At 41.6% G+C, this 16,410-nt stretch overlaps 1 protein-coding gene across 1 annotated transcript; it reads right to left on the bottom strand.

Moving 5' to 3' along the window:
- Positions 1-470: 470 nt before the first annotated feature.
- Positions 471-1,396, bottom strand: LOC147419163 (uncharacterized). Its single transcript, XM_086506232.1, has one exon. It carries the CDS (start codon positions 1,209-1,211, stop codon positions 684-686), a length of 528 nt encoding a protein of 175 aa, XP_086362358.1. The 5' UTR covers positions 1,212-1,396; the 3' UTR covers positions 471-683.
- Between the last annotated feature and the right edge of the window lie 15,014 nt (positions 1,397-16,410).

The following is a 16,410-nucleotide window of genomic DNA, read 5'->3' as shown; positions in this document are numbered from 1 at the left end:
GAATATGTGTTTGAGAAAGGATTGCCTCAACTTAGCATTGAGCCGCTTGAAAATCCAGACTAGCTAGTTGCAAATAGTTCAAAAATCTTGCAAGTTGGTAAAATATGTGAGAAAATAGTTCAAGAATCTTGCAAATTTTAAATTTATGTCAGTCGTCAATAAAAGAGAATTTCTTGAATATTGATTAGAATTAAGTTATAGAATGCAAGAAAAATCAAGCCATGGAAGATGTGAAATGAAATGTTAAAGAAAAAGAACTCATATATATATATATATATATATATATATATATGTATGTATGTATGTAGTATGTATGTATGTATGAATATATGCGTGTGTAAGTATAAGTATAAATATAAATATAAACAAATGTATATGTGTCTATGTATATTCATAGAATTTACTAGAATTATGCAAGGTGAAGCTTCACTTTAACATTCTAAAACAATAGAATGCAAAAAAAATCAAGACATGTCAAGATGTGAAATGAAAAGGTGCATTTACTATTTTAAAATTGAAATAACATTTAAAGAAAGTAATCATTACTGAAAGTATTGAAAGTATGCATAACCTCTAAAGCTTCTTTTAGAAAGCCATAAAGTACTTACATTATATTGCTCTCTCTCTCTCTCTCTCTCTCTCTCTTTCTCTCTCTCTCTCAACACATACAACTGTAAGAAGGGTTAGTGAAATCTAGTGAAGAAGAGAGTGTGGAGGTAGACGAGGTGAGGCGGGTTGTTAACGACTTGAGAAATGGTGCCCCAGCCCCGAACGCCACGAAAGCTGCCAGTGCCGCCAAGGACGGCCACCTCGGCGGGATCGGAGCCCTCGAGCATGGCTTGGAAGTGGACGGTCCCGTTGTAAACGCCATCGTCGTAGCTGACGATCTCGGTCTCGAGGGACGAGTAGTTGGTGTCGTAGCTGGTGGCCACAGTATAGCCGCGGGCCACGCCCACGGCCTTCGATGAGTTGGCCTGCCCCTGCGTCATTGTGAGGGCGAAGACTATGGTGAGCCCCAGCGCATTGCTGTATGAGCTGTTGATTGGCTGCAGCATTATCCCCAAGTTAGGCTGCCCCTGATGCACCTGCACATAGTACGACAGCTCCGCCTTTCTGAATGGCTTTGGAGGCGGCGCAGCTGTGGCAGCCACCATCGCCAGCACGAGAATAGCGGCCAGCTGCACGGCACCTCCAGCTAAGGTCATCGCCATTTCTAGCAGAGATGATCTTGGGGAGCTAGCAACAGATGCTACTCGGCTTGTCGTGATCCGAAGAGCCAATGCAGAGCCCTTATTATACACGCATCCTGTGCCCTCCGGTCAAGCTTCATAACGCGTAATCTAGCGGGGTAATATGTGATCAGATCCACATATTGTGACGCATGGAGGTAGAGCTTCTCCTTCTATCTCCTTCCTTCATGTAGCAAATTTGTCGGATATTAATTTGTTTAATATGTGAAGATATTAATTATTGGCTTTGAAGAAGCCCGGGTAAATTCAAAACATTGAACAAAGACTTTTGTATTCTGAAAAAGACTTATGCTAATCTATTCTAATAGTCACATCTCTATTGCCCTTTGTTCTCAAAGTCCACTATTCTCTCTCAATCCTTCTTTCTTCCCACGCATTTCTTCCCACGCATGACATGACAGGCACACAAGTTAAGAGGCTAAAGTCAAGAGCTCAAGATTTTTTTATTTAATGAAAGTCTTTTTTTTTGAAAATATACATTTAGTTTTTTTTTCAAGGGACTTGTTTTGAGACCAATAATGATAAAAATTATGCAAATTTATATTTTAAAATTTTAAAAAGTAATTATAACTAGAAAGAGACACTTTTATACTCTTTCATGAATTTCTTGAGAAATTGCTAAACCTTATGCATCTCTGTTGTTCCCCTTCCTCCCCTAATTCAACGATTACTACAGTGAGTGTGTGTATATACGTATGTGCACGCACATTACAGAGACGCTAGCAAAGACTCAAACATTGAGTATGCTTCTACAAAGAGAGGAGGCTTGCCTGATTATAACAAAGTTGGGCCATCCATGGACCAACCCTAGATGAAGCTCAAGTATGTGGCATGGGGGGGGGGGGGGGGGGGGGGGGGGGGGAGGGGGAGAGAGAGAGAATCTGCAAAGAGAGGAGGTTCGTGAGAAATCCCCTACTAGATTTGGTAGGAGCATATCTACTTGCGTGAATTGCCTTAAAAGTTGTACATAAGCCACTGCCAACGCGGATGTGTGTGCCTTTGTGTGTGTGTGTGTGTGTGTGTGTGTGTGTGAGAGAGAGAGAGAGAGAGAGAGAGAGAGAGAGACGAAAGAGAGGTTGATTTTGATAACTATTCATGTCAAAAAGTCCTCAATTTTTGGTAAAAGATGATAAAAGGATTTTTCCTTGCGATAAAATAGCGAGTTGACTGCGCACACACATGGATAGATAAAGGGGGAGAGACAAGAAAAAGACAAGTTCTACCTCCAATAAATCTCAAAATGTAGCCATCTTCCTTAGAAGGAAATTTAATCACCACTCTACTAATCCGGGCAATAAAAGGAATTTTTTATTCTCTCTCTCTCTCTCTCTCTATATATATATATATATATACACACACACACACACACACACACACACACACACACACACACACACACACACACACACACACACACACACACACACACACACACACACACACACACACACAAGAAGAGGATGATTTTTATTACGTAATAAAACTCTAGGAATGCCCAAATGGATGACAATTCTGAGGGCACTATAGCAACAAACTCGCACTGTGAGAACTGAGTAGAACTAGCCACATGGGAAAATTGAAAAAGCCAAAAACCAAATGAGAGACCTCTCCTTAAGAGATTAAAGTTTACCCATGGTAAGTGAAATGGAGAGAGGATGATAGAAACCTTAGAAAGATAAGCACTTCCACCACAAGCATACTCTGCAAACTCTCTCTCTCTCTCTCTCTCTCTCTCACACACACACACACACACACACATGTATGTATGTATATGTGGGTGTGTATATGTATGTATGTATACCTCTCTCTCTCTCTCTCTCACACACACACACACACACACACACACACATGAGAATATTTTTTATGTTGTAAAAAAACCCAAGATCTCCCTCTCTCTCTCTCTCTCTCTCACACACACACACACACACACACACACACACACACGAGAAGAATTTTTAATGTTGTAGAAAAATATCCAAGAGATCTTAGAGATAAATTGGACAAGTCAAACTCAAGATTTGTTAAGCTAGAAAGGTTGGTTCCATCTCCCAAAGAGACAATGAAATCAAAAGATGTATATGTGTGTATACATACATAGGTACACATACATACATATATATATGTGTGTGTAAATAAATAAATAAATAAATAAATAAATAAATAAATAAATAAATAAATAAATAAATAAATAAATAAATAAATAAATAAATAAATATATATAGAGAGAGAGAGAGAGAGAGAGAGAGAGAGAGAGAGAGAGAGAGAGAGAGAGTGAGTATCAATGTCCTCAAAGGTTATTGTATGACATATGGGATCAATGAAGCATGTCAAATGCTTTATGCTTACTTGATTAATAACTCTTGATGCTTGAGGATTATCGAGATGAGGGTGATAACTGAGCATCCATGAAGTAGTTAGGAGGTTGTAAATGTGAGGAAATCAAGCTTGAATGTGATAAAAACCGAGCATTCAAGTAGGGTATGAAGGGAAGACTATTGCACCCTCAAGGGGCATAGTGTGCAACAATGGAGAGAACTTTGCAAATGCCCCAATACCATGTCTTATATCAAAGGGAGCTAAGTTGGATTAGTACTCAGGTACATGGGAAAATAGGTTTAAGCATTTAAAGGTGAGTTTAGTAGATCATCTCTTGGATCCATTGACCATTTGGCATCTGAGTTTCAACTAAATGGCTATGAGATATGTTAGTGAACAAAGTGATAAAAGAGCCTGACAATGTTGTAATGCCAATTTGTGAATCAATCCGGGTTTGAGTGGAATGTCTGGAGATGGCTCGAAAGTAGTCTTTTATGGAAACCCATTCTAAAGGCATATATCCTTAGGGGTCCACCTCAAAATATGTAAGTGTAGCATGTGAGTTCAGGTGGAGGAGTTTTTTATATACCAAAGAGTTACAGAATTACATGTACACTGGCAGTTCAAAAATGGAAAATTGAAAAAACGTTACATATTTATGAAGGAAGAGGGGTCTTTTAATTCATGATGAAGTGTGTGTGTAGAGGGGTTTTTAAAATACCTCTTGAATGTGGGCAAGAAAAGTAAATTCAAACATGGACCAACTCATCAGATGAATCAAGATTGCTATGAAGAGTCTCTGGAATAGGTCAAACAAGCAGGAATGAAAGGCTTTCGGTGAGTCTGGTGTATGTGTGAGGGCGTCGTCCTCCCAAGCTTGAGGGAGATGGTGTAGTCCTGCTAAGCTCGAGTGATGCATTTTGCTTTGGTGGGGTCCAACCAGGTCGTTCATAGCTAAGCCCAGAGGTTCAACTCCTTATCTTTCTCCGAACCTATGCTCTACACTCTAGGATGGTACCCAGCTCCCCCTTGCACCGAATCTGCATTCTACACTTAAGAGGGTTCACTTGCCGCAAGATTCATCTTCTGCGTGATTAAAGTGTCAAGTGCATCTATAGCTTGCAGGCCAGGCATCTCGTTTGCTAGCATACTCAAGGGGCCTAACTGTAAGGATTATGAAAAAGGCTCATCAGAAGGGATATTGGGTGAAGGGGACTATAGGAAAGCTGCAGAATACAAGAGCTAGACTTCAGCAAGAGCTCATGGAATTCAACAAAATGATTGAGGCCGGCCCTAACAACAACAAAAGAAATTGCTCCCAGAAAGATTACGGTGGGCTAGTTGAAGACAAGTTGGCCGATCGGGCCTATTCTGCTTTGAGAAATTCTTTTCCACAGCAAGTGGAGGTTGCTGAGGCTATTACTGTAGCGATTCCACCAACACTTATCAAAAAACAGTTAGCCAGGCAAGCTTAGCTAATGCTGGTATTTGGGTTTAGTGGAAGAATCCCGAATAGGTTTGAGATGATTCAATGGCTTCAGGGACCTCAAATTCTTGGTCATGGAGGAGTAGTTGAAAGTACTTTTTACCTAGCTAAAGGGTTTTGTTCAGTGAGATTCAAAGAGGGCTCCGATGTGGAAAAGATCCTCAACAAAGGGCCCCTAGTATTTAATAGGACTACGGTCTGTGTGGTGCCTTGGGAGCCAGTGTGCGACTCACCTGAATCTCTACAAGGGTTTCATCCGGTCTGGGTTGAGTTTGTGGGACTGCCTAGTTGGCTGTGGGATAATCTTAGGATGCTCGCTAGTCAACTGGGCACTCCCTTATTTATACCTAGCAAGAGAGGGTTTTATAGAACCTCAAATAGGGTTTGTATAGGCTGGGAGGTGTCAAAAACGCAACCTAAGCGTATAGTAATCAATGTCGGATCTGGGCTTGTTACTATTCCGCTCAACTTTGGAACATACTTTGGAGCATGTTTTGAATGTAAAAACTTTGGACACTTCTCCAAGGATTGCCCCTTGAAGTCTAATGGTACTGCAGCTCTAGCAGCATAGGCCACTAGTGAAATGGAAACCCAGATGGAAGGGCTGGAGAAGCAAGGAGGTAGTAAAGAAGGAGAAAATGCAGGGAAGAATAAAGAAGGTATGATGGATGTAAAATCTAGGAAAAGACTGTGGAGGAATTTATTCCCATACAAAAAATTTCTGAAGATGCATGCAAAAATAATAAGATCATGATACCCCAAAATTTATGAAGCGACAACGGGGACGACTGTTCAAGTCCTTGGTCTAAAAAGAGCCAAAAGGGTGAAGGTAGTGGCAAGAGACTCCAAAGTACTTCAAGTCGTGAAACACTTGAGGCCAAAGGTTCTAGTCCGTCTTCCACCCCATTGAAAGGAGGGGGGGTCACTGTCCCATTGCACAATCCATTTGCAGCACTGCAGGAAAAGAAATCCCCAGAATTCAAACTCATCAGATTCTCCTGAGATGCACAATCCATTTGCAGCACTGTAGGAAAAGAAATCCCTAGACTTCAAACTCCTCAGATTCTCCTGAGACCAAGGAGGGGGGAGGGGGGGATAATTCGGATGCTGAAGAATCCGTTCCTCTTTCCCAATGAGCCCCTCATTAGTGATGGAGTCTCTCATCCAATCTTGGAACGTAAAAGGGGTCAAAAACCCGTAAGAAGAGTACCCTATTATGGGAGGAAATAAAAAAAGTAGAGGGAGTCAACTGCTGGGCCATCCAAGAACACCACTTAGATGCCCATAGAAAGAGAAAGCAGGTGCTAGGAAAGAAACTAGTTTTCTATGGAGAATGAAGTAACGGTTTTAGTGGCATCCTTAGCATTGTGGATAGAGAATTGGAGCCGAAGTTGGTTCTAAACCACCCATCTGGCAGAATCGTGGGGATTAGAATCGGATGGGAAGGGCATCCCTTCACCATTGTGAATGTGTACGGCCCTTGCAATGCAAAAGATAGAGCTAAACTATGGATGCATCTTAGAGATACTCCTGTTGAGGTGAGTGGTTGTTGGTTGATGACTTCAATATGGTAGAAAAGAGCAGGGATAGAACAGGATCCTCCAGTATGATGGCTGGCTCGGAAAGGTCTAAATGGCAAAGTTTGTGCAAAAAATGGGCGATGATCAACTTATGGGAAATTGACCCATGGAACAGTACGCATGGGCTCACCTACACAAGCCTCCAGTATGCCTACAATGCCTCCAGGCTGGACAGATGCTATTTCTCACACCAAGATGACTGGATACCATCGTTGATGGAGATGAATGTCAAAAATACTTTCGGATCACGTACCTTTGCACATACATTTTAAGAAGAATATAGGGGAGGAGCAGACCCCAAGAGGTGGGAAAAACTGTTAGTAACAGGGGCACACCTATTCAAAGACCCTCTTTTTAGGAATCTAACCAAGAAAGCACTAGGTAAGCTCAAAAAAGACGTTGACCTCAACAAACACAATGTGTGGGACCTCTTTGCTCGGAGCATCCAAAAAGCAACCCTCAGGCCCCCGAATCAAGAAAGTTAGGGAGGTACACCTTCTGCATCTTAAAGTGGAGGTACAATTGCTTACCTCCAAAAAAGCCAATGGGCTTGCTACTGAGGATGAGCACAAATGATGGCTCGAAGTCAAATCTAACCTTGCTAATGAGCAGTTAGAAGATATCAGAAAGGCAAGGCTTCTCTCCAGGGAGACTACTCTTCAAGTTGAAGCCTCTAATCAAGCACAATTTCTTAGGGCTTTAAAAATCAATTAAGCCGTGGCCACGTCCGCTTGCTCGATGATGAGAAAGGAACAACAGTTCATAACCAGGATGAGATGGCTGGTTTGATGCTGAGCTATCTTAGTGAAATCATTGGACGGCTAGAATCCAGTCCCAAGAAGTGGAAGGAGACAGAGGGTCCTTACTTCAAAGTGTCAAGAAGAAGATTCCCCACTCAGAAGCTAATTTATTTGAAAGGGAATTTTCTGAAGACGAATTTTCACTAGCACTGCAAGCCCTTGGCAAGGAAAAGTCTCCTGGTTGGAACGGGATGACGATAGAATTCTACAGAAAATTTTGGGACGATTTCAAGGTCCCAATCACAAGGTTGGCCAATAAATCCATTGTCAAAGTGTCGTTGGAGATAAGTGTAAAGGGAGGGCTTATCAAACCCATCCCCAAACAGATTTGTTGTTCTCAACTGAAACACTGGCGCCCTATAACGATGATGTCGGTGGCCTACAAAATTATTGCTAAAGTTGTAGCCCTCATACTAGCCCCCTTATTAACCAATATCATCTCTCCCCATCAGCATGGTTTCATCAAAGGAAGGTCCATTTATGTAACATCTTGGCAGCAATGGTGGGCATTGAGTACACAACTCTCACAAAGCAAGAGTGTGTACTGTTGCAGTTGGACGTGGATAAGGCTTGTGACATAATAACATGGACATATATAGAAAATGTCATGGAAGCTTTGGGCTTTGGGCTGCGCCTATGTTGACTGGTAAGTGTACTGGGATCTGGAAGCCAGTCAGAGCTCCTATTCAATGATAGAATTGTGGGTTCTTTTCAGGTCAAAAGGTCTATTAAGCAGGAGGGCTAGAGTATTAAGTAGGGATGCCCTCTGGTCCCCCTGCTTTTCGCCATTGGATCACATCCTTTAATCACGACACTCGAAGCTAGTACAGAACGAGGGGAGTTGCACGGCCTCGATTTGCTAGGAAATAGCCAACTCCTAGCAAAACTTTTTGCTGCCGATTCTCTCCTCTTCTTGAAGGCATGCCCCCAAGTCATCAGAAAAGCTCTGGACATTGTACAAACATTCTCAGTAGCTTCGGAGTCCCAGTGTAATATAGAGAAATCAAGGCTGATCTCCCTATCGAAAAATGACTCATTTGACCCTTCTGACTGGTCGGGGGAGATTGTCACAAAAGGGAATATCTTCAGACATTTGGGATCCCCCTTGGGGGTGGACGTAACTCACAAGCAAATAATTGAGTGGGTGCTTGAAAAAATCAAAACAAAAACGAGTAGGTGGGAGTATGCTCTTCTCCCATTACCAAGTTCGATAAAAGTGATAAATGCCTTTATGATTCCTTATATTGCCTTCACTAGCCCGCTTCTCAAGATGGCTAAGTGTTATTGGAAAGAGTCCTTAAAACCACTGAAAAGGTTTTTATGGAAAAACAACACGAAATCCTCTAGGCCATGGAAATGGGCCCGTTGGGAATCAGTTGCTCGGACAAGGAATCAAAGAGACCTCGGAATTCTGAACCTTGTGGCCCATGCAAAAGCTTGCTGCACCAAATTTTTTGATTCCTTGGCTAAACAGGATCAAGTCTGGGCTGTCATGATCAAAGATATGATAGATGCAACTTAACTTGGCTCGAAAGGTGGAAAGTGGAGAGGGGTGGAGAGGTTCATGACAAGCTGTTAGCCCCAACGTGGACTACCCTAAGACTGGGGGCAGCTCAGGAGAATTGGTAAGAAAATGCAATAGAGCAACAGGAGTCTTAAAGTGGGGGGGAAAAACCAGATACTTCAAGAACTCCATTTTGCATTGGTCCCCCTGGCTTTCCAAAGTTGTGGATCCGCCACAAATTCCCTATTGGATAGAGATAGCTAGGAAGCTGAATAATAAGGGTCTGAATTGACTGGGGCACTTATGGGACAGTGACAACAAGAGTTGGAAAACCATTGACCTTCTGATTACCCAATACCAACTGAATAGCTTGGAGGTCTTGCTGGTCCACAAAGTGAGGAAAGAGATTGAAAATTTAGTGATTCTTATCTGTGATTCGAAGTTTGAATGAAATGCCTGGAAATGGCCCGAAAGCAGTCTCTTATGGAAACCCCATCCTAAATACATTTACCATACAATGATGCATAAGAAGAATTGGTCTAGCCCCCTTAACAAGATATGGAAAAAACAATGGCTGGAGGAAAGGTGAGAGCAAGTAATGGAGAGCGTCTAGAAGCCAAAGGTTCCGCATCACTTGAAGGTATTTTTATGGAAGGTAATTTGGGGTGCTCTACCGACGGTGTAAAGATTGAAGAATGAGGGACTGGGTCATATCGATGCTTAGGGTGCAGGTTGTCTAGTGAAGATCTGGCCCACCTCTTCATGGATTGCTCAACTATCAAAGGCCTCACAGGGAAAATAAGCAAGTGGGTCCAAAGAACATGGAAAATTGGTTTTTACAAGACTGATCTATTCCTTGGAGGGAAGAATTCAGGTGGTCCTGCCATCCTCATCAGCACTCAAATCATCAGGTACTTCTTCTTATATAATGTATGGTAGACAAGGAACTACCGTGTGTTTGAAGGAGGTCTTGAGGTGGCAAGCTTCGCAAAAAAAATACAAGAAAGCACAGTTCTAATTTGGACGCTCGAGCGCAAGAAACACTTGGAGGATTGGTCTAGGACTATTTGTGCCTTGTTGCTAGCAGAGGGTATGCGTAGGATGGGGGAAAACCTTGGCTATCGGTAATTAAAAGACCTCAGAAGAACATGATAATGGACCTTATGTATCAAGGATAAGGGGACGAGTTGGTTGGGATGACTGCCTTGATAGCCGATGTAATTATGGTCCCTGGATGATGTCATGTCTCAACACGAGCATGACAAGACCTTGTAATTATTTGGGTTGATTAATATAATTCACTCACAATTGTGAGTTTTTCTATTAAAAAAAAAAACCTCTTGAATGCACGTGCTATAGGTATTTTTGAAAGGTGAACCCCCCGGGCATATATCATGCAATTATTCACAAAAATGATTGGTCTAGCCCCCTCAACAAAATTTGGAAGAGACAATGGCTAAAAGAACGGTGGAAGAAAGTCATGGAGACCTTTTGGAAGCCAAAGTGGTCATAGTTTATGAAGATATTTTTATGGAACGTGATGTGGGGTGCTCTATCAACGGGCATAAAGATCTTGGAAAGCGGAATTGGGTCCGATCGATGCTTGGGGTGCAAGATAGCTAGTGAGGATCTGGCCCACCTATTCATGGAATGTGAGGCAATCAAAGGCATGGCAGGGAAAATTTTCAAGTGGGTCAAAGGACATGGCATATCATATTCTTCAAGACTCGTGTGTTCCTTGGTGGCAAGAAGTTGGGAAGTCCTGCTATTCTCATCGTTACTTAAACTGTCAGGTACTTCTTCTTTCACCATATATGGCAGGTGAGGAACGGTCGTGTGTTTGAAGGAGATCTTGATCATGTGGCAAGCTTCTCACAGATTATACAAGAAAGCAATGTGATGATCTATACGCTCTGATGCAAGCAAGTCTCAGAAGACTGGTCCAGGGCTACCCATATCATGTTGTCAATCTATCATAAGTAAAAACCTAGAACTATAGTTCACTTTCTTTCGTAAGCCGGGGATGTTAAGCCTCAGTGAGAGGCGGTAGACATCCAACTTGTGATCGTTAGCATCTCAAGGCTCGGTTTGAGCATGATGATGTTTTGTAATTTTATCTTGTGCTTAATACAATTCACTCGTAAATGGTAAGTTTTGCACCATAAAAAACATGTTTTAGAAATTGATGGCAATGTGGTAATGTGGGTTGTTATAATTTGTCTTAACTTCACTATTTAATTTGATGTTTGAACTCTTTAACCATCACCATAGTATAATTAAGGCTATCATAATTCAATGCCACTCTCTCATATCATCATTCATCATCAAAGCATTAGTAAGTATATGGAGATGATGATGAAGGGTATGGTATCACTTTTAAAGAATGATTTCTTGGTATTAAAATTCATGCTCCAAAGACATGGATCCTACTTCATTTTAGTGTGTTGGGACAATGAGATGATGATGGGACCGTTCCAATTTCCTTCTTGAGCACACAACCTTGAATTTTGTGAAATTTGACTAGGTTTGATTCCACCCACACCAAACTACAACACTACTTCACATTGAAGGTCTACAAGTTTTCACTTCCTTTCATCTCTCTCTCTCTCTCTCTCTCTCTCTCACACACACACACACACACACACACACACACACACACACACACACACACACACACACACACACATAGATAGAGGGGGATAAAGAGAGAGTGGAGAGTCAACAAGAATGTTGTATGATTGAAACTTATTGCCGCTTGCTTTCCTTCACTCTCAATCACATTTTCACCATGCGACATTATGAGACTAAGCTCCATATAATTTTTACATGTGGTTAATCTCGTGAGGGATCCAAAGGGGGATAGCCTACAAAAGAGCAATGTGCTTCAATGGGGCTTAAAAAACCTAAGGTTCAGCTCCATTAAAACTTCCATAGGCTAAGGTTCCAAAAATTAACTCTTTTATCCAATGGCCAAAGCAACGGGAAAATTGGATGGTCATGGGAAGACTAAAAAGTTTTCCCACATCCCTAGGAAGGAGGGGGCACGCCCTTATTGTAGGGGATGAGAGAGAAACACACACACACACACACACACACACACACACACACACACACACACACACACACACACACACACACACACACACACACACACTCCAAGGCTCTCTTTACACAAAGGGAATATTGGACACATGTCAGGCTCCTAGGCCAGTTGCCGAAAACCTCCCCTCAAATCCTATTGGATGGCCATAGAGGTGGACCAATGAGAATTAGGCTAGAGTAAAATTAGTCTAATCAATTGAAAAATGCTTGATAAAAGAATCAATAGAAATTAAGCTCCCTAGAAGACTATTGGACAGGAGGTCTTGGGACTGAGGCTAGGGACACTAGGTGTGTTTTGCAAGCATAATTTGGTGCATAAAGCTTCCATCTTCACTGCACCAATGAATTTTGTCAAGGAACACAAGAATTGTATTGTACAAAAGTAACCTTTGATGGGAGAAGCTATAATACAAAGCCTTTATGGAAGGGGGACCGGCTCCATGTAAATCCAGTCCTCAATTTCTCTCTCTTTTCAAGTATTCTCAATGCCAAATTAGCTAGGTGTAAATTGCTAGGATTCTTTCTCAAATTCAGTACTCTCTCTATGCTCATTAGGAACATGATCTTAATGAAATGCTCACTATGTTATCAATTTCCGCTACACACAAGTTACTAGTGCATTAAATATTATAGACAGAGTGATTAGGCTATGAGAAATGCAGAATACAATGAGGATCTAGTAGCAAGGAGAGTAGAGAGAGATACAATGCAAAGTAGATTAGTGGTGGAAAATCAAAAACTTTAGATTAGCACACTATTACAAAGTGATGGCATCATCCACCCATGCACTCTCAAGGTAGAGCTTAGATGGCAATTTAGAGAACTAGAGCAAGTAGGAATACAAGGGACTAACAATCCTTCAACAAGGATTTGTTGTGTGCGTGAAGTGTGCACACCATTCTACCAAATTAGTCATGAGAAGACCTCCTTATATAGGTGTAAGGGAGCCTCTAAATGCCCATGTGCAACAACCCTTAGATAGCCAAGTCCAAGTAGGACTCTCCCATGCACCCATGTGTAGCTGCTTTTGGGTAGACAAGTCCTCCTAGAACTCGGCCACACGCCAAGGAAATCAGACCACCGACCAAAGACCACGGACAACCGGCTCACCGGCACCCTTTTCGATTGTCTTACCGTCATCCGACCAAGATATTTTGGCAAAAAGGAATACTCTAGTGAAAGGAATAAAAATTCTTGAGGGCTTTTCCTCCCAAGGCCCCCAAAGTTGGCCATAAATTTGCTTCATACCATCCACGATCACAAATAGAGATCTCATCAGCGCGCAAAGCTGGAATCCATCAAATATATGTGTACCATTGGCTTCTCCTCATATGGGGGCCTTACAAACTGTGCAATATATTGTGGTGGAAAAACTAAGAGAGGTGGGCATTGCAAGGATACCAACACCCCCCCTGAATGAAGACTCGAAGATGCTCTATGTTGGCCGTGTACCAACTCCAAGTTGATGAAGATGTTGAAGTAGCTGGTCTTTACCTAGAGCTTTGGTGAAGATATCTACACAATTATCTTTAGTAGTACAATACTCTAACTCCACAATTTCATCCTCAATTAGCTCTCAAACATAATGATACTGAGAGTCAATTTGCTTTATGCATGCATGGAAGGCGGGGTTTTTGGAAATCAACATGCAACTCTGGTTGTCGCATTGAAGTGTTGTTGCTGAATCAAGAGAAACACCTAAGTCCATGAGGCCTCGCCTTAGCCAAACTGCTTCACAAGCTACAAAACACGTAGTTTTATACTCTACTTCCATTGAAGAAAGAACGATGGTTGGTTGCTTCTTGCTGATCCAAGAAAACACTCCAGAACCAAACGAGAAACAAACTCCAAAAACTGACTTTCTAGAGTCACAATCTCCTGCCCAATCGGAGTCACAATGCCCACTAAGAGTGTTTGTGCCAATGCCATAGGCAATGCCATGGCCCAAAGTACCTTTGATGTACTTATTAATAACTCTATACCTGTCTTCCATTGAGTTTGTCTTGGTTGGTTGGAAACCCTGCTTAAAACACCTACTGCAAAAGAAGTATCCGGCCTAGTGTTGCACAAGAAAATTAATCTTCCCACAAGTTTTATGTACTTTTTAATGTCGAATAAGTGAGAAGAATCTTCCATGGAGAGTTTTGCATTTACCTCCGTTGGAGTACTCACAAGTTTGCAATCCATCATGCCAAAAGCTTTTAGGATCTCTGTTGCATACTTTTGTTGAGAGATGAAGATACCTTTTAAGGACTACCAAACCTCAATCCCCAAGTAGTAATGCAACAAACCCAAGTCTGTCATTTTGAATTCAGAACTCAAACTCTCACGAGTTTTTTGGATGAGTTCTTTGTGGTCACCTTTGATTATCAAGTCATCGACATACAAGATAATAATGACTTGTTTTCCATTCTCTCTAAGCACATATAAATTTACTTTAGAAGCACTTCTTCTAAAGCCATGTCCATTTAAAAATGCAGACACAACATCCAATTGGTAAATGGCCAAAAAATAGATAGTAGCAAGAGTAAGCACAAGACGAATAGTTGTCATTTGAGATATGGGAGCGAAGGTGTCACTAACATCAAACCCTTCAACTTGAGAGAATCCTTGTGCTACTACCTTGGCTTTGTACTTTTGCAAAGAGCCATCAACTTTATGCTTGAGGTTGTACACCCATTTTGTGTCGATGACTTTCTTCTTTGGAGACCAATCCACTACTTCCCAAGTGTCATTCTTTGTGATGTTTTCATACTCAGAATGCATCGCTTCCTTCCACTTAGGATCAACCATGGCATCGGGGGAATGGTATATGTGTAGGACTTTGAAAATCATAGAATTTTGAGAGAGTCCTATTAGTGTATGATTGCTTATGTTTACGAGAAGATTTTTGAAAACCAAAAATTAAAAATGCGGAGAGAACTCACTTGTGTGCTTTCTGTAAACCATAAGACTTTGGATGATGTACTGCATCACTAGTTTGTGGGTGGGGAGAGAGGTACAAGTAGGAGACAGCTGTAACTAGCAAACTGACACCAAAGTATAGTTAACAAATTCAAAATGTGTTAATTTACTGTGAATAATTGGCCATAAAATAAAAGCATATAATTCCACCTTATTAGTTTATAAACTGGATAGGGAGAGGATGACAACTGAGTAGGAAGAAAAACTCTACTGTTTTAATTTTAATAGCTTAGATCCACTAGAGTCACAAACAAACATAAAATATAGAAACCATTCTGACTTTATTGTATAATCTTCACGCTCCTTCCTACACAACTCACTAGAGAGCATTTGATGTAGCTTACTTGCTTCTACTAGAGGTTGTATACCTGATGGCTCCCCTTGGTTTGATGATGATGCATCAAGTTGCTCCATCTTCTTAGGGTCCTTGAGAATGATCCCCATCACCTCAATACTACTGTCGCTTTCTTTGTTCATTGTTGACTCCTCCTCTACAGTGGTTGAAGAGTCAATATAAAACTCATCCTCGGAGGTTTCTAGATCCATGTTACGTTGTTGACCTATCTTCATGTCGTAAAGTATTGGCCTCCCTTTTGCATCCTTCATCTGGATTATGCTAGTGTCCCAGTCTTGTTTAACTTTTATAGCCATAAGCCAAGGCCTCCCTAGAATGATAGGATAGCCCTCCCCTTTATGTGGCATGATAAAGATGTCCACATCCACCTCGGTGTTGAACTCCTTTACCCTAGCTACATTCACAATGCCAACACATTGAACTTTTACATTATTTGCCATTTTGGCTCGGCATGGTGCCGGCCTACTCACTTCTAAGCCTAAACGGTGCATCATTTTTTCACTCATGACGCATATTTGTTAGACACCATCGATGTAGATATTGGAGATGTGTTGCCCTTTGATGTGAGCATCCATCACTGGTAGTATGTCATCTACATTAATCCCAGAGATAGCCCCAGCTATCTTTGGCTTTGGTCGTCTTGTACTAACCATCTTTGTCCATTGTCTCCTTACCCTAGGTGCAAGGTGAAGTAGTTGAGGCCAAGTGATCTTTGGGCCTTGCATAGAGACATCTTGAGCTAAATTATACGGTTTAGAACATTCACCCAAAGAGAAATCTGCAATGTCAATTTTACATCGTGACTTGGATGGATTTTTGCTAGATTCCCCCTTGGCTTTCATATTTTCTTCCTTTTGGGAAGATTCACCATGCCTAGCATGATTTACCCCCATGGCATCTACTCCTTTAACCTCGGTCTTACCTTTTGCCACTCCCTTGATATCCTCCTCCACTTTCTCCTTTCTTTTACCTTCAAAGGTGATAACACTCACAGCCTGGTTGTTGGCTGGTTGTGGAGGTAAGGGTGGAATGAGAGGTTGTTTTTGTGGTAGG

Source organism: Adiantum capillus-veneris, chromosome 29 (assembly GCF_014529385.1).
Source record: "Adiantum capillus-veneris isolate H3 chromosome 29, ASM1452938v2, whole genome shotgun sequence".
NCBI classification, from domain to species: domain Eukaryota; kingdom Viridiplantae; phylum Streptophyta; class Polypodiopsida; order Polypodiales; family Pteridaceae; genus Adiantum; species Adiantum capillus-veneris.
The sequence above is the reverse complement of the archived record's forward strand: the minus strand, read 5'-3'. Positions and strand labels throughout refer to the sequence as shown.

Excerpts from the sequence above, each read along its gene's own strand:
- LOC147419163 (XM_086506232.1), bottom strand. The coding sequence starts at position 1,211 with ATGGCGATGACCTTAGCTGGAGGTGCCGTGCAGCTGGCCGCTATTCTC.